The sequence below is a fragment of the Ctenopharyngodon idella genome, chromosome 15, assembly GCF_019924925.1.
Source record: "Ctenopharyngodon idella isolate HZGC_01 chromosome 15, HZGC01, whole genome shotgun sequence".
NCBI classification, from domain to species: Eukaryota; Metazoa; Chordata; class Actinopteri; order Cypriniformes; family Xenocyprididae; genus Ctenopharyngodon; species Ctenopharyngodon idella.
Window position 1 is genome coordinate 15583530 of NC_067234.1, and position 24605 is coordinate 15608134.

Below are 24605 nucleotides of genomic sequence, written 5' to 3' on the forward strand. Positions count from 1 at the left end.
AGGGCTGGGTCTGCCTCCTCCGAAGGCAGCGCTTGCAGGTTCACTACCTGATTTCTGAAGGGAGTGGTAGGAACCTTGGGCACATATCCAGGCCGGGGTCTCAAGATAATGTGAGAGTCACCGGGTCCGAATTCCAGGCACAATTCATTGACCAAAAATGCGTGCAGGTCCCCTATCCTCTTAACCGAGGCCAATGCAACCAGGAGGACGGTCTTAAGGGACAGTACTTTTAACTCCACTGCAAAAGCTCGAAGGGATGACCCTGGAGAGATGTAAGTACCAGGGACAGATCCCAAGAGGGTATAGAGGGAGGGCGAGGCAGATTCAGTCTCCTCACCCCCCTCAGGAACTTGACGATCAGGTCATGCTTCCCCAAAGACTTACCATCGACTGCATCGTGATGTGCGGCAATAGCGGCAACATACACCTTGAGGGTGGAGGGAGACAGCCTTTGCTCCAAGCCCTCTTGCAGGAAGGAAAGTACTGACCTGACCGAACACGATCGGGGTCCTCTAGGTGAGAGGAACACTATTCGACGAACAGTTTCCTTTTCAGGGCATAGAGGTTCCTCGTAGAAGGAGCTGTAGCAGAAGTGATAGTGTCTACAACCGACTGGGGTTGATCACTTAGAACCTCCACGTCATGTCCAGGGACCAGACATGGAGTTTCCAGAGGTCCGGACGCGGGTGCCAGAGGGTGCCCCGTCTCTGAGTCAGAAGGTCCTTCCTCAGAGGAATGGGCCAAGGAGGAGCTGTCACAAGGAGCGTCAGTTCCAGAATCCAGGTCCGAGTGGGCCAATACGGAGCCACTAGCAAGACCTGCTCCTCGTCCTCCCTGACTTTGCACAAGAGCTGTGCGAGAAGGCTCACTAGGGGAAATGCAGGCGTAGGCCCCGGGGCCAGCTGTGTGCCAGAGCATCCATGCTGGGAGTGCCCTCGGTCAGGGAATAGAACAACTGGCAATGGGCTGTGTCCGGAGAGGCAAACAGATCTACCTGTGTGGCTCCGAAATGCTGTCAAATCAGCTGGACCACTTGGGGATGGAGTCTCCATTCGCCCGGAAGCGGAGGCTGCCGTGAGAGCTCGTCGGCTGCATGGTTGAGCACACCTGGGACGTGAATGGCACGAAGTGACCTCAGATGCTTCTGACTCCATAGCAAGAGATGGTGGGTGAGTTGCGACATGCGACAGGAACGTAGACCACCCTGATGGTTGATATACGCAACGGTCGCAGTGCTGTCCGAGCGGACCAGCAAGTGCTTGTCTGACAGCAGCTCCTTGAAGCGGCCCAGTGCAAGACGTACTGCTAGCAACTCGAGGCAATTGATATACCAATGCAGTTGAGGCCCCGTCCACAGACCCAACACTGCATGCCCGTTGTACGTGGCTCCCCACCCGGTGGCAGAGGCATCCGTGGAGAACACAGCATGTCTGGACACTAGTTCCACGGGAACTCCAGCCCGTAGGAACGATGGGTCCGACCACTGAGTAAGAGTGCGGTGGCAGTTCGGTGTTACGGGAACACGGAACAAACCACGTTGCCACGCCTATCTCAGGACCTGGCCGTGAAGCCAGAGCTGAAGCGGCCTCATATGAAACAATCCGAGCGGCGTGACTGCAGCTGCGGATGCCATATGCCCCAGGAGCTTCTGAAATAGTTTCAGTGGGGCCGCTGTCCTGCGCTTGAGCGAACTCAGGCAGTTCAAAACTGCCTGGACGCACTCCTCGATGAGGCGCGCTGTCTGGGCAACCGAGTCCAGTTCCATACCGAGATAAGAGATCCTCTGCTGGGTGAACTGAATCACATAGCCGAGTCTGATAGTGCGAATGAGCCAGCGGGAGGGGCTGGGAAGCGCTAACCAGGCTTCCAGACTCCGAGCCAGCGGGACCAAAGGCACCACAAACGTACCCGGCGTGGGGCAGCGAGGCAGAGTGCTGGGACCCGACCTGGATGGCATAGCGGCCCGAAATGGGGTCAGACTCTGCGACAGTGTGTATGGGCACAAGAGAGGCGGCCTCGACACACACACTGGCACCAGCTGGCGAGGTGAGAGGGGGCTGAGAGTGGCGAGGCATAGCACCGCACACTGCCAGCCACGCCCTCTTGGGACCTGGAGGATTGGGAAACAATTCTTTCTGTGAAAAGGTGTGTACCGCTGGACTCCGGAGAGCCAGCGGCAAAACAAAACGAAACAGAAAATCCCCCTGAGCTCTCAACCACATCTCCCTCATATCGGTCAAGGTCAGCCACAGGTAGCATTGCTGGACCAAAAGAGTAGCCATCGCTTGACCAATGGAGCATGCCGTCACCTTAGTCGCCCGGAGGGCAAGGTCGGTGGCGGCACGCAGCTCCCCCAGCAGCTGTTGGTTAAGACCACCCTGGGGCATGTCCATGAGCGCCTTGGCCTGATAGACCTGGAGCAGGGCCATGGCATGCAGGGCAGAGGCGGCCTGTCCACAGAGAAACCAATCATCCAGCCGAGAAGGTTCGGGAATGCGGTGGAGGATTGCTTGGGCAATGCTATGGTTCCGGAAGGAGGCAGCACAGCCGAGTCTTCATCTCCCGAGGACTCCAGCTCACCTTCCGATGCCGCGATGACATCTGTTCAGAAGGAAACGGATGGTCGCTCAACAGAAGGACCACCACGATCCTCCGGCAACACCACTGGCTGCAGTGTTGTTGAGGGGTTAGGGGCCCATGGAGCGGAGCTCGGCGAGGAAGCCCTAACCGTGATCCTCAAGTCACCCTTCCTACATGCCGACGCACTGCACCCCCGCTCCCTGAGAACCAAGGAAGGAGAGTCTAGACCTCAACACTGAGATAGTCATGTTCCCGCAATGAGAACATGAACTATCCACAAAAGCTGCCTCAGCATGCTGAACGCCCAGACATGTGACACAGCAACTGTGACTGTCAGCGGGGACCAGGGAACAACCGCACCCAGTAACGCACAGACGAAATGACATCTTGAAAAAGACACAGTTTTCATCTGTGAAGCTCTTTTAGAAGGGGGAAAAATCAGCTGAAGTCCCTGAAGCACACAGGGATCAGCCGCGACAGTCACACGCACAGAGGAACCGGCCCAAATCGCAAACCAACCGGCAGAAATGGTGCTGTGATAACAGCAGTTGAGAGCTCTGTAAACAGCTCGAGGCTTCGCTGTAGGGTGCCTTAACACCAGCACAGTAAACGAGGCTCTTCAAAGGCTTGAGAAGTTTACTCTCAGTCAATAGCAGGAACACACACAAGTTGGCTCCGAAGCGAAAGACAGAGTGCGACTGCATCCGCTTCTGTATTTATACCTGGTGTGCGCTATGCAAATTTCGCATGCCAATTCCATTGGCTTATTTAGTTACACTTGAAGGTGATAGGGCTCTCTGGCGATATCCCAATTCGTCGGTTCACTTCTGACGTACGTTGAACGTGACCGACTGAAAGGGAACTAAAGACGTTATGTTTCGAATGTGAGGATGATATAACAAAAAATGAGGTCTCTGACATATACTAAACCATTCTTTTAAAAAAAATGATTGTAGTGGAGATTCAAGAAATGGTTTATAATTGGACAATTTAATTACAGCACAGTGAAGTCAAACAGTATTTCTCAGTTTTAGACATAACCTGAATTTTTCTCTTGTAATAACAGAACACGAAATTGTCAAGATAATTTAATTTAAGTTCATTTAGAACAAATAAAAGAGAGTAAAATGTCAATCTCATTTTTAATGATGACAGGGCCAGGATGAATGTTCTCTTTGTTGTAGTGACATGCAGTCATTTGCCACACATCTAGAATATAAACTCCAACGTCCTGAAAAGCCCAGCGCAGAACTCTGTCCAACTGTAGAGAATACCAGTCACTGCCAAAAATATCCTATTATAAAGACAGAAAAACAATATTATCCATAAACTTGACCTTTATCACAGTCCGCATGTTGTCACATCCTGTTCCGATTAGTCGGTAATTGATTTTCCACCTGCATTATTGTCAGTGGACGGTTGCCAATTTTGTCAAGAAAATTAGACTAACTTAGCTGAATTTGACAATAAACATCAATATTTTAAATGGTTTATTTAGCCTTGACACGATACCCTAACATGTGTGCAATCTTCCATTTTAATGTTCAACATTATGTGAGGCAATTGTCAGCACTGACTATGTTGAAACAGTCAAGAGAAAAATGATGATTTGCACACTGCTCAAGTTACTGCTAGAGGAATAATCAAAAAACACTACAATATAATGCTCTCCCATCACTGCATTCAAACCTGGAGGATATGACTCGTTTAAGACAATCAAATCAGTTACTTTTGAATAATTCACTCTGGGATGGAAATATTCCTTTATTTGAATGACTTAAATTTGATCTAGTACTTAATGACTATATTGTAAAATAGAGTGCATGAAATCTATGCAATCAATGTTTTATGGGATGTACAATATAACATTGTCTAATTCTAATGCTCTTTAATGTGATATATGTTGTTTGTATTCTATTCTTGCATTTATTAAAAATAAGGTAATAAGAATCTGAAGTCTTGCACATACACATAGAGTAGGCTTGTGCGCTCCCCTTTAAATCATGACATACTGTATGTGCCGGAATAACATGACACTAATAAATCACAACAATCCTGTGCTACAGGTACTGCCACTGATACAGGCTACAGCAGATTGTTATTTTACACTACTATTTGAAGCTTCCGCTTTTGAAGTGTGATAAAGGCCTATAACATTACCTTATAGCCAGTGTTGACAGTCTTGATTATAACAGTTGTATCAGGTGCCCGCTGTAACAAAGCTAGAACAGCTTTGCGGATCCTCAGCACTCTATGGGTGAAGAAATCCAGAGGGTACGTGGTGAAATGGGGCCCTAGATTGAATATAATGACTGTGTGGGGTCCTCCAGCCAGGTCATCGATCTCATTACTGACGTAGTGCAGACTAGCAACTGCTGTTTTCCGAGTGCGCAGAGGAACTCCATGAGCCCTCCAGTGTAAGTCGATGTTGTTCTCCACATCCACTGCTATAAGCGGCCCTGACTGATATTGGACATGCAGGTTCATCTGCTTCAGAGCTGAAAAACAGACCCACAATTACTGAATTTATATACTGTATATATATTTATAATTAACAAAAAAGCAATTATCTCACTTGGTACTGCTTTCGCAAAGAACTCAAACCACTGTCTCATTGTAGAGTCTCCCATCATGTAGATGTCTTTGTCTTTCAGGCACTCTGTTGTCGTTTGGGCTGTAAAATGGCGGGTGCTACAGACAAATGACGTCCACACATCATTCAGGTAAAAGCCAGCTGGAACTGGAGTGTGCAAACCAGGATGACATTTCTCTGTAACATCTGCAGGACGAGTAAATGTAAGTTCTGTGTAGCATCTTATGCATCCTTGTACCACATTAGTTTGCTGGGTTAAACTATTGACCAACATACCAATAGTTTCATTTCCATCGGAATTCAAAATTTTGATGATCCTTTTATCTCCATTGATATATTTGTTAGTTTGCTTCCTGCCAAAGAGAACATGTTTGTCATACTGCCTTCCATCAATGCATCATATAGTTCAAATTAACAGTCAAGAGTTCTTAAATCTCACATAAACATCTTCTCCGTTTTAGTCAGATGGTTTCTATAACCACCCATAGAGTGGTACACAAGGGCACTGCATGGCAGCGATTTGGGTCTCTGACAGCGCCAAGATTCTCCGGTGCCGGGATCGTTGTATTCACAGCAGCAGTCTCCTGTTCCCATGTGCTCTAGTCCATTCTTGTCCCACTTTACATTACATTTCACAGTTTCACTCAACCTGGTCTTATTTGGTCCTGGTCCCTCATAATATCCATTAAAGAAGACTCTGTCAGAGTCAGTATCTCTGTGATGCTTCAGGACCTGCACAGCTTCACTGGAGTGAATTAGACGCACAGCCACCTGTGCCTCGCCGACCCATGGCAGGAGGAAACGTACAGAGTAGGAGCCATTGAGCAGGTCCACCACCTCCCCAAAAACACTGGCCTGTGACAGAGGAACATTCTCAGTACAACTCTCTCTGACCCAGGGAGATAATATAACAGGCAGTTTTAGTTAATCTAATGTGTACAATAACTGACCTTTGTTTTAGACCAGAATAGCTTGGCTTGAAAAAAGTCCCCTCCATAACACTTGGATTTGTTGTCAAAATCCTTTGCGTGCACCATAACATAAAGCTCCTCACCAATTTGATAGCTCTCTTTCAGGTCCTGAATGATAAATTTGGTGTGGCCTGGACTAGTAGTCATGGACATATTTGTGATTTCTCTGTCAGGCCCAGCCCAGTAAACAGCCTGCTGTAACCTGGAGTAGTCGTCAAAATTGATTCCTAAATCAGAGTAAAATGAGCTTGACTCTTCTGAACTGAGTACTGAAGGAGAAGTGGAGTTTGAATAGAGTCCTGCAAAGTGCACAGACAAAAAGCTGGGTGGAGGGTGTTTCTTCCATTCATTACTTGTAAAAGACCATAAAACCTACAAACACAGAAAATATTGTTATTAATCAAAAGTTTGTCTTTATACGAATCATGCATGAAGATTGCTAAACTAAAAATGTCTAAGGTTACGAATATAACCCCGACTCCCTGAGAAGAGAATGAGATGCTGATATCGCTGACATTGACGCTATGGGAACGCCATCAGGCATGACATGTGTCTGAAGTATGTGTGGAACACGCCAATTGATTCGCAGATTGCAGTCCTATAAGAAAAGTGGCTCTAAACAGGACCAAATTAGGGTTCCTTTTTGAGGGAACTCAACGCTGCTTCATAACGTTGACACTAACACCCCTTGCGTGACCGATGTCTGAAGCATGTGTGAAAACACACCAATTGTTTGGCAGACGGCAGCCCAATGACATCACAAGGAGTGCCCATGAATATAAAAGGGTGCCTGCCTTAGACATCATCAGCTTCATTGTCTGATGGAGACGCGCATACATGTCTGAAGCATGGCAATGAGACGCAGTGTCTTTTTCCCTTCTCAGGGAACCGAGTTTATAAACATAACCCTAGACGTTCCCTTTCGAGGGAACTCTACACTATAACGTTGATGTTAAGGAAACAATATGGATCATAAATTCAATATCTCTGTTACTTACTTAGTGGAGAAGAGAAGGAGACATGTTCACAAGTCCCTAAAGACCAAGTCCAAGTCAAGTCTTCAGTATTTGAGGTCCAAGTCAAGTCTCAAGTCTTTGTTCTGTTTTTAGCAATAGTTCTTTCAGCTAATTATCAGTGTTTTGAAATATCAAAACAGATTTCTACAACAAAAATGTCTAATAAAGCACACAAAGTATTATTTAAATTATTAATTTAATATTTATTCACAATCAAAACCTATTACATTTAAGCTATTTATTTTTTTATTTATTTTAGAAACTATTTGAGTTGCCGTAGTTTGCTGTAGTACTCAAGCAGTGATGGGTGATGTAGCCTTCCAGTGAGCGCCGGCGGTAACAAAACCAGTGTAAACAGTGTAAACAAGCGTTACAGTAAACAACACAAAGAACAACATTCCCGCCTATGTGTCGTTTGTGATAAGGCAATATAATAATGCACCCTGACTCAACAAACTTATCTGTGGAAGTTAGTCAGACATGGTCATAAAATGCATATGAAAGTGTCTGTCCAGTCCATATGCAAGTTTACTTATTTGGATGTCTCGAGTCATTTATTCACGAGTCCAAGTCGAGTCGTTATTTTTGCGACTTAAATTATTAGTTCACTTCTGAATGAAAATTTCTTGATAACTTTCTCACCCCTATGTCATCCAAGATGTTCATGTCTTTCTTTCTTCAGTCAAAAAGAAATTAAGGTTTTTGAGGAATACATTACAGGATTCTTCTCCATATAGTGGACTTCAGTGGGGTTCACTGGGTGAAGACGAGGAATTAGGGTCTTATCTAGTGAAACGATTGGCCATTTAAAAAAACAAAACAAACAAAAAAAAAAAACAAATAAAAATGTATATACTTTTTAACCACAAATGCTTGTCTTGCACTGCTCTGCGATGCGCCACACGTTACGTTGAAAGGACATGCGTGACATAGGTGGAAGTACCGTGGTAGGGCGAAAAACTTCAATTTTCTCCTCCAACTTCAAAATTGTCCGATATTGTTGTTTTACCCTTTTTTTTTTATAAAGTGCGTTTGGCTTAATCTTTGCACGTTGGCTTTGTAGACACTGAATTTGTACTTTCACCTACGTCAAGCTTGACCTTTGTAACGTGATTACGTCATGCGTGGTGGATCGCAGAGCAGTGCAGGACAAGCATTTGTGGTTAAAAAGTATACCTTTTTTTAAGGGTCTTATCTAGCAATCGTTTTGCTAGATAAGACCCTTATTCCTCCTCTGGGATCATGTAGAGTGCTTTGAAGCTGCAATGAAACTTGGACCTTCCAACCGGTGAACCCCACTGAATGTTTTTCTCAAAAACCTTAATTTCTTTTCGAATGAAGCAAGAAAGACATGAACATCTTGGATGACATGGGGGAGAGTAAATTATCAGGAAATTTTCATTCAGAAGTGAACTAATCCTTTAAGTGCCACTCAAGTCCAAGACACAGACTTAAGTTTTATATATTTCTCGAAAAGCTGCTGACTGCGACCACGCTTCTGTGAACTTATCTATGACCACCTCACATGCAGTCTGAAGCATCCATAGCAGCCTTTTAAAGGCAGATGCACTGATCGTGTGCTTTGTGGCATGGAGGGATATCCTGTAGCTATGCACTTTTTTTTTAGGACTGCCTCAGGAAATAATAATGGCCTGGTATGCCTGCAGCGCCTGTGCCCCTCCTTGAGACAGATCCCATGGTCTGCAGGGCCCCATGGCCTGACCTGCTACCACACATGCCTTGCCATAACCTGCTTTTTTGCATTTTTTACACCCAGGGCCATCCGGGCGGTGCAACCGGTGCAACCACACTGGCCCCGCCACGAAAGAAAATGTAGCGTGGGGACTGATGGCTCGTAAACAACTATCGACCTGGAGCATTCTCAGGTGTCACTGTTTACACAGCCCCTCCCAACTCAGATTGTTTGAATGTATGGGAGACACTGTGAAAACCGATACACGCACCTCCAATATTTTGAAACCTCAAATAAAAATATAAAAAATATCCAGGAGAAAATGTAAATAAATGTAAATATTCGACTCACAGACTTATATACAGGGCAGAGGAGGAGGCGGTTTATTATAACATCCACCTCAACTCTGTATAATCCCTCAGAACTAGAAATGCTTACACATACTGTAATAGGCTATGCTCTCAGTCAAGTTGTAAGTGGCCGCTGGGCGGGCTTCTGCGACCTGGGAATAATGGAGCTATCTGGAAAAGCTTGAAAAAGGGAACTACCTTGGCAAACTTGTCTGCCAGATTATTCACAATTTAAGTCCATATGACTGCCAGTCCATTTTACTGCAAGTCCATGTTACTGCATATGCAGGCTAAGTGAGCACTTCGCGGTAGGGGAAAAGGAAATATCTTGGTCAATATTTTGGTCAAAACGCACCTGAGTTAACACGAAAGATAACAAATTTCACCATAAGTTATATGTAAGTGAGCTGTTTCATGTTTCAGTCACATTTAGCGCTATAAAAAAAAAAAAAAAAAAAAAAAACATATAATTGCGGAGGTTTTTACCCAAAATTCAAAGTCCTGTTTAAATGATTAAAACTAATGATATATCTTAACTTTAAGAATACGTTTAGCATGATTCGGCTGCTCGCGACAAACGCTGCCAGTGTGAAAGCACAAATTGGCGTATGCTGCCCCCGATCTGCTTGCGCGTCCAGTGTGAAATAGACCCGCAAACAATGTCAGCAAACCATAGAGAAAATCAAAGATTTACACGCAATGCAAAGAGTTTTGTCAGATACTTTATTTTTTATTACTAAAACGCCTTAAAAAGACTTTTATTAGCAATCTTTTATTTTTAAATTAGTTAGGTTTGCTCTCAAATATTGTTTGCATAAAAAATTAACCTTGTGTGTTTGGTCCAGGTGAACTCTACGTTGTAGGATGGCAATACCAGACATCTTTGATCTTGTAGGGCTTTTTTTTTTTTTTTTGCTCCTCGTGAGGAAAACAGCTTAAAATACAGATTTTTTTTAATGTAAGTTTATAAAAAGTTTTAGAATATAGCTACAGTTTGTACAGTATAAGAATCATTATGGAAAGTCCCCATAAAACATGGAAACCCAACATTTAGTGCGTGTGTCTGTGCGTTCGCGAAATGCACTCGCGCTACATGCGTAAGAATGTAATAGGCTATATAGGCTAAGTTATTATTCATTTGAAATCATTTTGACATACTTTCATATTGTAATAAAAAGTTTTCAACAATATCTGCAAGGGACATAAATGTAAAACTAACATACAAATCTGCAGAATACTGTGAGTAACAGGATTAAAAGCAAGCTATTGGTTCTCAAGACAAACAATGAATGCATCTTTCTGACATCTGCCACTAGGAAAATATTATAGCCATAGACAACACCGAGAAGTTCAGTATGATTTATATTACATAACAATAACCTGCTATACCTGTCAGTCTACATACTGGCTACTAGACAATAGCCTATCCTATTTATTTAGCATCATGGAGAATATTGCTGTCAAAATAATTTACACAATTTTACATTATCCGCATGGTAGCTTAAAAATATGCTAGTTAGTTTGATTAAGCATAATTGATTTTTAATTTAAAGAAAGGAGGCTATAAAAATTACTGAAATTTCAAAAGATGCAGTTGTGATAAATGAACTTACCAGAAAACACACGATTACCAGCAGACACAGTCCCGTAAAAAACTTCCGTAATGATCTTTCCCTGTGAACTGTAAAAGCATATTATGAACAAATTGCTTTTTCCATTTTTTATTAGCCTATGCAATACTCTACAGACATTTGTATCAAATATACACGACCCATTTAATGTTAGCCTAATGATTAATATTATTATTAAATAGCATTAATAATAATAAGACTGAACTAAATGTTATTTTTAATTAAACCAACAACGTAAAATGCAAGATATACCTAGGCTATGCCTATCTGTGCCCGCTACGATACAGTTTTAACATTCAACAATCACAAATATTTTTTCCCCAAACAAATAGTCTAATATTTTACATACGGAGGGATAGCCTAGGCTAATAAAACATTTTTGTTTACAGTGGTTGCCGGCTAGCAAATTACCACAGGTTCACTTGATACTAGCCTATAACAATCTAGTGTCTATGACTGTCTGTTTTTTTCTTGTTTTGTTTCTTCTTCTTTTTTCTTTTTCTTTTTTTTTTTTAGCTTATGTGCTGATCCAATGAGAGTTTTACTGCGACTGTGTCCTATATCTTATTAACATTTAGTCGGACGTTTTTACGCTAAAGATGTGCCGTTCTGTCATTTGAAATGGAGAGTTTTAATTTAATAATTGTTTGCTGACGAGTGGCCAAATTCATTATTAAATTATATTTATACATTATTTAGCCTGTGGGCCTATTTTATATTAGGCTATGTTAATGAAAAAACAAATGCCAAGAAGTATTCAGAAATAACTTACAGTGTTGTTCCCGAGTTTCAAGCTTCATTTTATTTTTTGAAAGCATTTTGAAGATGTAGCCTAAATTTAAAATAGTCGTTTTCCTTGAATGGTTAGTGTGTGTGTGTGTGTGTGTGTGTGTGTGTGTTAATACCGTGACTGCTTGGCTCATGAATATTAATTAGTTCACATGACCTCCCTGATTTGTTGAAAGATAGACCTGTATGTTGGTATTGATGGGTGGTACTTATCTGCCATATTAAACGAATATATGTATATTTTATCAACTGTAAATGTCCCTAAACAGAGGAACTTTCTCTTACTCAGATGTATGAAGCTCTTTTCTGCCACGGAATAAAACAATTAAAAAGATAATTGCAACTTTTTAACTCACAATTGGGAGAAATTGGAGATGGACAATAGCCTATATCCAAAATCTTACATTGCCGTTTATGTCATTTAATTTCACCCTAACTGTATTCCGGACATGAAAAACATCGTCCGGTCGAGATTTCTAAAATGTCTTGGCACACATGAAGAGAAGCAGCTTCCTTCAACAAATCCGATAACAGATACTTTGACACGGAAGCGCGTGAAATTATCCTCTATTAATCACATTTAATGTAAACGCGCTGGATGGGGCTGATAAGAGCTTGCGTTTATTATTCAATTCACATTTATTTGTATAGCGCTTTTCACGATACATATCGTTTCAAAGCAGCTTTACAGAGAATGCATGTCAACATTACAATTTAGAGAATCTGGTATCGGAGGTGACTGTCCAATATATGTGGGAATGTGCGTGTTGATCCAGATGTTGCGTCATCTGAAGTCCTCGCAGGTGCCGTCTCTTCAAAGGTGTTGGTCATCTGAAGTCTTCTTAAGAGGCTGGATCCAAACTGAAACTGATGTACTCTCTAGTCACCTCAGGACAGGTGTCCCGAGATAAAACAGAAAAGCAAATGGAGAATAATTAGCGTAGTTGCTGTTCATAACATTAAGCAAAGATAGTGATCTGATATGAGATGCATTATGTGAATGCTTGGCTAAAGAGATGCGTCTTTAATCTAGATTTAAACTGGGTGAGCGAGTCTGAGCCCCGAACATTATCAGGAAGGCTATTCCAGAGTTTAGGAGCCAAATGTGAAAACGCTCTCCCTCCTTTAGTGGACTTAGATATCCTAGGTACAACCAGAAGCCCAGAGTTTTGTGATCTTAAAGAGCGTGAGGGATTGTTGGGCGATAGAAAATCGGTTAAATACACAGGAGCTAAATCATTTACAGCCTTATAGGTCATTAGCAGTACTTTGTAATCGATACGGAACTTAATAGGTAACCACCAGTGGTGTGCGGTGGTGTTGTAAAATGAGGAGGCAACGTCCTCATTTATGTCCAATTTTCCTAGTTAAGTTAACATTACATAAAGGAAAAAGACCAAATACAATTCTATTTTGTTATTTTTACACTGTTTATTTCAACCAAGTATAAATTTCATCAAGTTTGTTTTTACGCATTTTTACATTTATTCCAAACTAATAACTAAAGGCAGTAACAATTTAAACAATATATATTATTTATTAACTAATATTCAGCTCTTCTTTTTATTAGTCCATTTATTTTTTTAGCAGTCATCAAGCTTGTACACACTGGTCAGTGGTCACAGACACGAAGATGGGGGTAGAGTGGGGGAAAATGCCCCCCTTAAGGAAAATGTGACATTACAGTGAAACAAAACATAAATGTGACTAGAATTGCCATCCCGGTTTTGAGTGACTATGGCAGGAGTTATTCACCAAATATTCAAATTGCTCTGCCTTCATAATTAATTAGTATTTTGACTGAAAATATTTTTGTACAAAGGGGGCGTTTTGCCCCAGCGGTGGGGTAAAACGCCCCCCAAGGTGGGGTAAAATGCCCCCTTTCTTACCAACCAGTTTGCTTCATAGATCAACAGCAAAATGAACAGACTAGTTTTTAATCTCTAAAAGTAAAAGGCAAGTAATGTATCAACATGTATGGGCCTATATATATTAATATTTATTTGAGGAATGTCCAACATATCCAAATTTTTAACATTTAAATTTATACATATAACTAAGTCATGCAAACAAATATGTTGTAATAAATAAATAAATAAATACATAAATAAATAAACATTAATTCATTAGCCATTCACTGTTCATCCATGCACATTTCACAGATGAATTCCCCTCGAAACTCATTGGAACAATCTACATGTGCCCACTTTTGGCACCCCTCACACCTTATCCAGTCCCCCCCCCCACTAATTGAAAATAACTCCTCACAGTAGAGGCATTCTGTATCATCTTTCTTCTTATTCTTCACTTCAGCTGCGCTTTTGCGTTTAACTTTTTTTTGTGTGCCTTGAAGATTCACATGCCCTCTTTCGTGGCCTCTTGTTTTTTATTCTTGGCCTAGGGGACAGTTCTTCTAGAATCGAGGAGGGGGACTGACTCGGTCCTTTAAAAAGGAATAAAAAATACATTAGAATACAGAAACTCACTGGGGCCTGTCAAAAGAACACACACACACACACACACACACACACATACAAATACAAAATTTAGTGATGAATAAGATGATGACAATGATGATGATGATGACAATGACAGTAGCCTAACAGTAATAGAGGCTGTAATACAAATTAAATTACCAGCTGGATTGTGTTTTCAAGTGACTGGAAGTTTAATTAAGCTCTTTATAATACATAGCCTAGTTTTTCTTACCATGTTCAGCTGGCATCTGGAGACTTGTCCCAGGCTGTGGTTGGGAGTGGGCGCTAGTGCTGGGGACCACGGATGATCCACTGGGGCCTGTCAAGAGATGATGATGACACTAGCCTTATAGTAATAGTAGTTGTAATTGTTTACCAGCACTTATCTCCTCCTCAATCTCCCTGCTGTCCTCGAGGGTTGGATCTGGCTCTTCAGTTACTTCGGCTCCTTCAAAGTCTTCATCTTTGTAGACGGTCTTGCCAACATGCCACATCCCACAGGTCTTGAAACCCTTTTGGCCCTTCCCCACACACGCTGAAGCTGAGTAGGCTTTATCGAAAAGCCCACACACAGCATAAATATCTATTCGTTGTCCTGGGTGAGAGGTCATCCAGTTATCTGCAGCTGTGTTGTATTTTGCCTTAAAAGACTTGAAAAAGTTGCGGTCTAATGGCTGCATCTTGTGGCTGCAGTGGGGTGGGATGGTAATCATTATCACCCCACGCTCTCTCGCAAGCAACACAGCCTCGAGGGTCTTATGCGAGTGGTGCTCATTCATTCTTTTTCTTGGAAAAATGAACAGTGGTGGTACAAACTGCCCAGCGGCGTTCATGGAACAGGCAGCAGTGACAGTAAGGCCTCTTTCCGCACTTGTGACTCTTGCCACCTGCCTCTTCCCCTTTGAAGCAACAATTTTGTTTGGCTTCTGTACATTCTGGACACCCACCTCATCCATATTCCACAGACGGGTGGGGTCAACGTTTTCACCAAGCCTATGGAGCTCATCCTCATAAATATGGAAGAACAGGTCCACCTTCGGTCTGTTGAACCCCACCTTCCTAGAAAAAACATTGGTGTTCATCTTGAGACAAAACAATGGCACAGACAAATTAAGATGTCAGTACAAGTTACTTTCAGTTAAAACAGCTCAAACATGCATTTTAGTGTAGGACTAGCTTAAGCCTTGTCTGTAAAACTAGGAGAAAGAGCTAAAAATACAACTGAAGTACAGAATATAATAAAACTGATGACGAAGTGACTTAAATTGCATGGAATTGTTGATTCTGAATTTAAAAAGAAACGTCAGGAGAAGAGCCTGGAAAACCGTGACGACATAACAAATGCAACCTGCATCTGTAAAATGGAAGTAAACGCAAATGGAAACTCACCAACGAAGACAGAAACACAGTACTACAGACTGAAACACTACCACAGTTCACTGTTCAGGAAGCTACTCTTCTGATGCAAAAAGTATTTCCTTATTCATTAAATTGATACTCTGACAAACTCAGGGAGTTCGTCCACCACGAGCAATGCCCCCAAGCAGTTCAGGGGCATAACGGAGCCAGTTTTGCAGTAACAGCAAATACAAACTTTCAGGCCTCCTTTTTCTCAGCCTTCACTTGTTGTAAGGCATCTAAAGAAAACAAAAACAAACAGGAAGTTAGAACTGCACAATGTTCTTAAACATTTGATCGGTAGTAGTGCATGACTGACAGAAGGTGGGTCATAAAAATTTGGAAATGTGACTTTTACAATGTACTACAAAATTAAGAACAACTTGAAATATGAATTAAAAAAAAAGTTCAAGTTAAAACGCACTGAATGACAAAATGAAAAAGCATGCACACAGACACACACACACACACTAGACATCCAGTTGCTGCCTTTGGCAGAAGAGAATGTTCTAGATTATCTGATGGTTTGCATCATAGAAGAAGGAGATTTGCAAGAGTAAATTCAGAAGGTGTTATTCTTTGCTACGCATGTGGAAAAGCTGGTCACATTGCTAGACATTGTCAAGACAATGAGAGACCTCATCAAAGCTTTGGCTGTCATGCGTGTGGAAGGGATGGTCATATTGCAAGGCATTGTTTGGAGAAAAGAAGGGAAGATCAGGAGGTTGTTTGTTTTGCATGTGGAAAAGCTGGTCACATCGCTAGACATTGTCAAGACAATGAGAGACCTCTTCAAAGTTTTGTCTGTCATGCATGTGGAAGGGATGGTCATATTGCAAGGCATTGTTTGCAGAAAAGAAGGAAAGATCAGGAAGTTGTTTGTATTGCATGTGGAAAGACTTTTCACATAAAAGAAAGGTGGGCTATCACGATTTGCTTAAGAAAATAGGCAATTTAGAAATCCAGTTGGCACTGTTGAAAGGAAATAAAGAAGAAGACATTCACACTTCGCCAGACACATCACAGCATGAGCAACATGACTGTAACTCAGTCACAAGCAGATGCTGATGTTAATTCAATTGTTTTATGATAGTAGCACATTTTCAAAAGAATGTTTACTATCAAAAGGGGGGTGATTCTTTATAATTTATGAAAAATGTTTTATTGGCATTGATATGTAAATGTATTTTTAAGAAATGTTTTAACCCTCTTGGGTCTGAGGATTTTCGGGGCCCTGGAGAAGTTTTGACATGCCCTGACATTTGTGCTTTTTTCACTTGTTCATAAACATATTAATGGAAAAAGTGTCATTACACTGTATTCAGCACAAACTAGGCTACAATAATATGTGAGAAACATGTTTGTACATGTTTGTGTTTTTGAAGGAATAAAGTTTATGCGTGGTTATTGAAAAAACAAAAAACTTAAGTCACTGAAATAAAGCCAAAAAAATATATTAAATCTGTGTTCACAAGACTTCTGGATATTGGAGGTTGTAGACTAGAGTTTTTGCTTCAAAATGATGTAAAAATTATCCTGCCTACTCGTTCATATAAAACAATATATTGATTTAGTTTTTGTAAGACACTTTTTGTCAAGAAACACAGTATGTGTGGAGGCGTAAATCATCATGAATAATGAGGTAATTCACACCTGAGAAGACAAAAGAATTGCATAAAGACCTCTAATGACCTGCATATTAATGAGGCCTTTCAGTCAGGTAGGCTGTGAAAAAACCCTCTGTGATCATGTCTCAAGCTCATCATGGTGTATATCAAACATACAGAAAAAACAGCAATACTGTGAAATATTATTACAATTTAAAATAATGGTATTCTATTATATACTTTAAAATATAATGTATTTCTGTGATGCAAAGCGTCTGAACATTCATGTTACCTCTATGGCATTTCATATAGTCTTTTAGCTTAAAAGCATGCACATTTGGAGAAATATTGATGGATTCTCATATGTTTATGTCAATTTTCTATACAGAGGAGTAATATTTCTTCAATATTTATTGTCATCACTATGAACGCTGGATACTGTGTTTTCAATTCATACTTGCAGCCGGAGTTCAGAGGGAGACGAGAGATCACGCATCATGTTAGTTTTCTTTATTTTGCAAAAAGCACAACATTTTGTTTTTACTCTGAGTGTACACAAATAAAAGAAGATATTCCACAGATTAAAATGGTGTATAACTCTTAATTGTATGTGCAACATTGATGGAGTATTTTGAGTCTCTTTCACACTGGTAAGAAAAAAACCGAGGTGGTATCGCCGGCGTGACCGCCGACCCGAGGGAGAAATTTGAATGAATTTAAGACATTACTGATTTTTGATGTTTTGAGAAATGTCTGTGACTTTGATGTGTAAATATGAAAAGATTCTTATTGGGGAAAGGGGGGCAACCTCTTCTGATTATTGTTTCAGATATAAGCATCAAGATGTTTGTCTGAAATGTGTAACCTCCTGGAGAAAGATGATCTGGTCGTTTGAGGAACAAGAAGGCCAGTTGAACCAGTGGATCCATGGGACATTCTCAAGAAAAAGAACAGTGATCCATGAGCTAGAAACCCAGAGATTTCCAGACCTGCAAGATCCACAACCCTAGGCCTAAAAGATCTAGAAACCCTGAGACCCACCATGGGATGGATGGGACTGATGGAGTGACAAAGACTCAAACAACAACAGTGACTGCTTCTTCTAGAAGGACTTATGGTCCAGGTGAAAAAGAATAGACAATAACAAGAGGGGATCGAACCATTTCAGAGTCTACAGACAGACGTCTTTCCACCTAGATGGAAAACAAGTGGGCAAAAGAACATACCCACACTAAGAAATGCACACAGACTCACTGCACATGAAGAGACAAATATATGCATACTCATTTGCATTAGATACATTATTGTCTATTGGATGCATACATGTGGATATAGGATGTCCACACTGAGAATATGGACATGATACACATGACAAAATGAAAAAGCATGCATACAGACACACACACACACACACACACACACATTATATTGTCTATTGATTGTTGATTGTTTGAGTTATCAAAACTAAACAATAAGCTAATATCTCTGAGGCAATGGAAAGACATTGTGAAGGCTCAACAAGGCCATCTGGTGTAATTTGGGTATGTAACCTATAAAACTGCTGTATGTATCTTTTTTTTATTATTTGCTATTGCATTGTGTTAGATGTTCTACGTTTTAAACGTCAAATTGCAAATAACTCAATGATTACTTTAGGACACTCCCACTGGCTGTGATGGTCCTTGAATGTCTTCTCACCCAAACCCAAGATGTTTGTATTTCATTTTGCCAAATTTTAGATAAAGTCTCTTTGATAATTCTGCCCTATTGGATGGAGCTGTAACCAGTGTGCATGAGGTGTCGACCCAATGACGGGTAAGATTCTTCTTTTGGCCAGCGGAGGACAACCTAAGGCAGGGCTTCACCGCCACTGGGCACCTGCCCAATAGAGAACGGGAGGTGTAATCTGTGAAAATGGAGTGGTTGTGATGCTTCTTTTGGGCCAAGAGCATCAAAGGGGGGACTGTAAGTATTTGTAGTCTGCCTCAACCCAGATTCCACTCCAGAGTATATTTTAGAATGAGTTCATCCCCAAAATGGCTTAATTATCATACAGAAGAAGAAAGTCAACAGTTATGTTGTTTCTGCATCATTTGGGATAATCACATCCTGAACAAATGGTGATCAATTGTAGAATGGTAATGGGTGTGGGACAGTATGCCACGTAAATTAATATTTAATACGATAAATTAGTATTTCACGGCACGCGAATTTATGTGTACACAGAAGAAAGGTCTGTCTAGGCTCTGCCCTGGCACGGGTTGTGTCGAGCCATTTATTAGTCTGGCTGTTTGATGAGAACGAGATTAAATGTAGTTGCAATAAACTCTCTAATAATCCATTCAAATGTATCGGATAGATATAGGCTACTATATTCTGTTGCGCGGAGCTGAGTTCTGGAGCTAAGAACTGATGAACCAAAGACTTGATCTTTGGTTGACCAATCAGCGGAAAGGGGCGTTTTATTCCCGCCCATGTATAGATCGAATATTCAAGCTGTTTATCCATTTTGGTTTTATTGTTTTTCCATTTGGCAGATTAGAACAAAGTGTGATGAAAACAAAAATAAAAATATGAAAAAACGACTCGAGATTTGTTTATTTATGCTCATGAGGAGGGTCGAATATGTGATAAATGAATGGTTTCTTCGTTTTTCAGTTTAGAAGACAAAAACGAGAAAACAAATTATCCGAAGGTACACGGACCAGTTGTGAATTTAGTGTTTAAATTGAAAGTGTGTACAATACTGAGTTACAATTTGGAAAGCAGAAAGACAAAGTAGACTCAAATAGTTATAATAATCGAACACACACCCATATTCGCTTTTTATACAGTGTAGCTGAGGGGTTGAGGGATGGAGACGTTTTCCATGATGGGGGAGTTTTGAAAACATTAATTAAAACATACTAAAACTACTACCACTACTACTACTATTAATAATGATGATAATAATAATGTCCAGCTAGTTCATCTCACTGAGTTCTTAACTGGTTGGAGTTTATCTACACACTCTGTTGGCAGGATTTTGATTTATTTATTTATTTTTGAGGGGCTAGAAGGAAGGGTCATGAGGAACATGAATGCTAATGTGAATAAAGTGTTGAATGAGGGGACAGATTGATTGACATAGCCTAGTCTAAGTTCCACCAGTGGGGAAATGAAGCTTGAAGGAAATGAAGACCAAAAATCAACATTGATTCAATGCTCGTATTTTTCAACACTGAAAAGCATTGAAATTTCAACATTGATTCAATATTACTTAGCATTGAATTTTCAATCTCAACCAAAATGATGATTTTGATGGAATTTCAACATTGAATCAATGTCACCTTGCTATCTGGGCAGTGTAGAGATGATAAAATTGGTGTTATATGATCATATTTTCTTGACCTGGTAAGAACTCTAGCAGCTGCATTTTGGACTAATTGTAGCTTGTTTATTGAGGAAGCAGGACAACCAGCTAGTAATGCATTACAGTAATCTAGTCTAGACGTCATGAATGTATGAACTAACTTTTCTGCATCAGAAATAGATAACACATTCTGTATCAGCGTATCGGCACAGAAATCAGCGCACATTTCACTCAAGCCTATGCAAGCATATTGACCAATGCATTTGAAACGTGGCCGCAAATACAGTTTAACATATTTCATAGATGCTGATTAATCACAAGTCATCAACTGGAATTATTCTGGATTAAATCAAACAAGAGGTGCTCATGTAAACGCAGCTAGTGAGACACGCATCTCACGCCATGCGAAAGTTACACAGAAGCATCATGCCCATTCAAACAGCACCTGTCGTGCCCCCTCAGATTTCTGAGCCAAATGCATATTTAATGTAACTTCCAAAAACAATGTTGACAGCAACAGACACAAACTTTTCTATTAACAGGTGCTATTTCCTCCTATAAATTGATTTCCAGGGGCATTTTATTCAAACCGATAAATTCATTTTTTGTTTTTTTACATTAACTTGTATATTTATATATGTATTTATTTATGTATTTTTGATTTTTTTACATTTCTTCTTACATTTATTTAAGTATTTATTTATTTATTGTTTTTGAGATTTGCAAATAAAAAAAAAAAAATATTTACAAACGTGTTTTATGTCACAAACACAACTCTGCCTGGCATTCATTTGTGAATCGCTTCCTGTGCAATTGTAAATCCCGCACGCATTCGTGGATTTTGAAACACTAGCATCCACGTGCAGACAAATCCAAAAAAAAGTGGACTCCACCCACCGTCTACTTAAGCCATTTAGATAACAGCCACATTGCGCTGACTAATCGTAGCACTTTTTCGCTACAATCAATAGAGGGTATGCATGCGACATCACCGTCAACCGTTATGACTGCGGTTACGCCCACTGAGTGGCAAAAAAAAAAGTGGCAGCATTGGTTTTCAGCATGAATGCCGCGAAAAACACACAAAACACATCCAAAACATGAAAGAGCTTTGTGATTGACTGTAAAAATAGACACAAAATCTAAGGTATATATTTAAAGACTGTCGAAAGCTACAGAAAAAAGAAGCAAATGGATTGCTGCAATTCACATAACAACTGGAGTGTGCTCTGTGTTTCATGTCCAGCTGAACTCTTGTTCTCCTTCCCTGAAGAGGTCTGAGATCTTTTGCTCCTCTGTTGTAGTAGTGAGCCTGTTTGCATTGGTTGTCCTTTACTGCATGTTCTGTGTGTATAACACCTGGCTGCAGGAGGTTGTCATGTGTCGAAAGTAATGTTCTGGTTCTTCTGGTCATGAGTCTTTTTGCAGGACTGGCATCCCAGATAGCACACATGGGTGGAGACAGTAACATTTGATGGAGTATTTTATCCATCCTATAGAAAACAATTGTAGAATTAGTTTGCTTACTATAAAAGCTGTTTTGAGGCCTCTTGGCCTATGTGACTGTAAGGGTCAGATGTGTCTGAGAAGTTAACTTGGCCACTAAGCATATTTTGTTGTTAATTTTCCACCAGACAACATGTGGCTGTGAAATAAATAAGACCATTGTTAAGGGTGTCATGTGAAGGCTTCTTGCCTCTGAGGAGTATTGACTGGTTTGATACAATGTTTCATTTGGCCCATGGGAAAAGGGTTGACCATCATTTGGCAGAAGGCCCATGAGAGATTAAGTCAAAAGATGTACAGTAGTTGGCAGTCGGCCACCCTTACTAAGAAAATTATCTCTTACATAAGCAACACCTGCAGTTTAATTGGTGAAGTGACTGTGGTAAAAATGTTGGGGAGTACTTGGGAGACTCCAAGAAGAGAATGGCAGGAGAGCACCTGTAAATGAGATCATGGAAAATAACTGTAGGGGTGGATCTCACACTATAACAGATAAGAAAAATGTATAAAAACTGTGCCCTGGCTAGAGAGATTCAGATGTGGAGCTGGCATCTCACTTTGTTGCTTGTCAATAAAGTTAAACTCCTGGGACCTGGAACTTCGACTCTGAGAGTTTTTCTTTGAGACCAAAACTGAAGGGACACAGAGACATCAAATTTGCCACAACACATTGAAGTAACAGTGATTTGTAGTTGATGACCACAAGATCATGCAGGTGTGTATCTCTGCAGAACACTAGTGGGTGTTTCCCAATCAGTGGGGCATTTTCAAACCACCATGGGAATTGACCCAATTTGCTCTAATCCACTGGGGGCTTGGTTTGGGGTGGGCCTTCATGATTGTAGCAAGTCTGTTGAAAAATGGTTGAAAAACGTCCATTGTAGTTTGAAATTGGTTACTGATCAGTACGCTCATTTTGGTTTTGCATGCGCACTTCTCAGTAGTCTAATCAATTCCTCCTCATTCAAGAGAAAACGCAGGTGCATCTTATACAGTAGTCTTGTTTAGTGAACCACCTGACTTCTATAAAAGTTATTAAAGGGGGGGGGATATCACACACAGTTTCTGCCAATCTCATGTTAATCTTAAGTACCTATAGAGTAGTATAGCATCCTTCATATCGCTGAAAAGTCTTTAGTTTTATCATATTTATAAAAGATACATACGCTGTACCGAGTCTTTCCGAAAACAGCCGAGTGCCTGGAGGCGTGTCGTTGTGAGCGGAGATGAAGTGACGAGCTGTCACAAGCACGCACAGCTTTTGCGTAGAGATCGGCTGCAAGCTATCAATGGTTAGCTAAACAAATATATTTAAACACACGCAATACACCATCGCGTTATCCATGGATAACTTTTGAAGCTGGATGATGAATAATGAAATTATGAATCCACTACGTTCGTATTGTTTACATTATATGCACTTAGGCGCCTATTGCCAACAAAACAGACATTTGAAGCAGTTTTGCTCACCACCTGCGATTCCGACTCATGACCGGATCATTATCGCTGTGAACACTCCATCTTTCAGTTTCAAACGATCTGTAAATCCAGTGTGTAACTGGGCCTTGTTTATGAAACCATAAGCACTGATCCTGAGGGCTCGAGCAGCCTTGGAAAAACACGAACTATTCTCCAATAATTTTAACCTCTTAAAGTCGTAAACCCGGTACCGGTATGAAAATTGCGTTATTACGATCGTACTTTAATATTTAAAGGTCCTGATGAAACAATAACAGTCATATGTGATATCATTACAAAGCTTAGACCCTCTTCTTTTCACACAAAACCAACCAATAAAAAAGTGATTGCAATATCAGTTTCTATGGTTATTTTAATAACAAATATCAAGAGCGCATCAATGTAATGCGTGAGAACAAAACTCTCAGCTCCACTTAACGCTGGGTTCTTTGGGAAGCAAGGTTATCTTTCCCTCACAACCAAAAACACACTTATTTGGTGACATTTTTGATTTTGTGAAGTCCTGTGACCTGTGCAGCACTGCCGCCGACTTCCATAAAGCCGAACGCGCATTGATGGGCATGCTCTTGCTCTCTCGCTCTGGTCAACGTGTGTGTGTGCGCCCTTCCGGGAGAAGTGCCCGTACAAGGAATTCCTGGAGACAGTACACATATGGGACCACTCACGTGGAGGGGTCACAACATATGGCACCCAGCCAAACATCAACGTCGGTGACGGACGTTTGGCCTGGCATCAGACACTCCGCAATGTCCGAGCCACAAGGGGAGGCGGAGGAACTCGACAGGGTTCGCCAAACGGGGAACTCTACTGGAGTAAATGGATGCACATATCCAGCCCAGGGGCAGGAATGGCATTGCAAGCCGACACTAGAACGGGTTCTTCGCGTTATCGGCTACTGGAAGCGAGTACACAGGAAGATACCAGTTCCACATAAGGGCTATAGAATCTAGCGAACGTGTTGGGTGTCGCCCAGCCTGCAGCTCTACAGATATCTGTCAGCGAGGTGCCGTGTGCCAGCGCCCAGGAAGAGGTAACTCCTCTAGTGGAGTGAGCTCTTAACCCGAGCGGGCAAGGCACGCCTTGGGACTGATAAGCCAAGGTGATGGCGTCCACTATCCAGTTGGCCATCCTCTGCGTGGAGACAGCCTTTCCCTTCTGCTGGC

At 41.2% G+C, this 24605-nt stretch overlaps 1 protein-coding gene across 2 annotated transcripts; it reads right to left on the reverse strand.

The window, feature by feature from the left end:
- Nucleotides 1-3561: 3561 nt before the first annotated feature.
- On the reverse strand, nucleotides 3562-11924 carry LOC127494964 (NXPE family member 3-like). Of its 2 annotated transcripts, XM_051861246.1 has the most exons (8): nucleotides 11607-11924; nucleotides 10817-10884; nucleotides 6124-6516; nucleotides 5613-6028; nucleotides 5450-5526; nucleotides 5156-5359; nucleotides 4741-5078; nucleotides 3562-3874 (listed from the first exon to the last, which is right to left on the reverse strand). In XM_051861246.1, exons 1-8 carry the CDS (start codon nucleotides 11755-11757, stop codon nucleotides 3680-3682), a joined length of 1842 nt encoding a protein of 613 aa, XP_051717206.1. In that variant the 5' UTR covers nucleotides 11758-11924; the 3' UTR covers nucleotides 3562-3679. The 2 variants fall into 2 exon arrangements, with proteins under 2 accessions (XP_051717206.1, XP_051717205.1); XM_051861245.1 differs by having other exon boundaries at nucleotides 5156-5526.
- Nucleotides 11925-24605: the final 12681 nt, after the last annotated feature.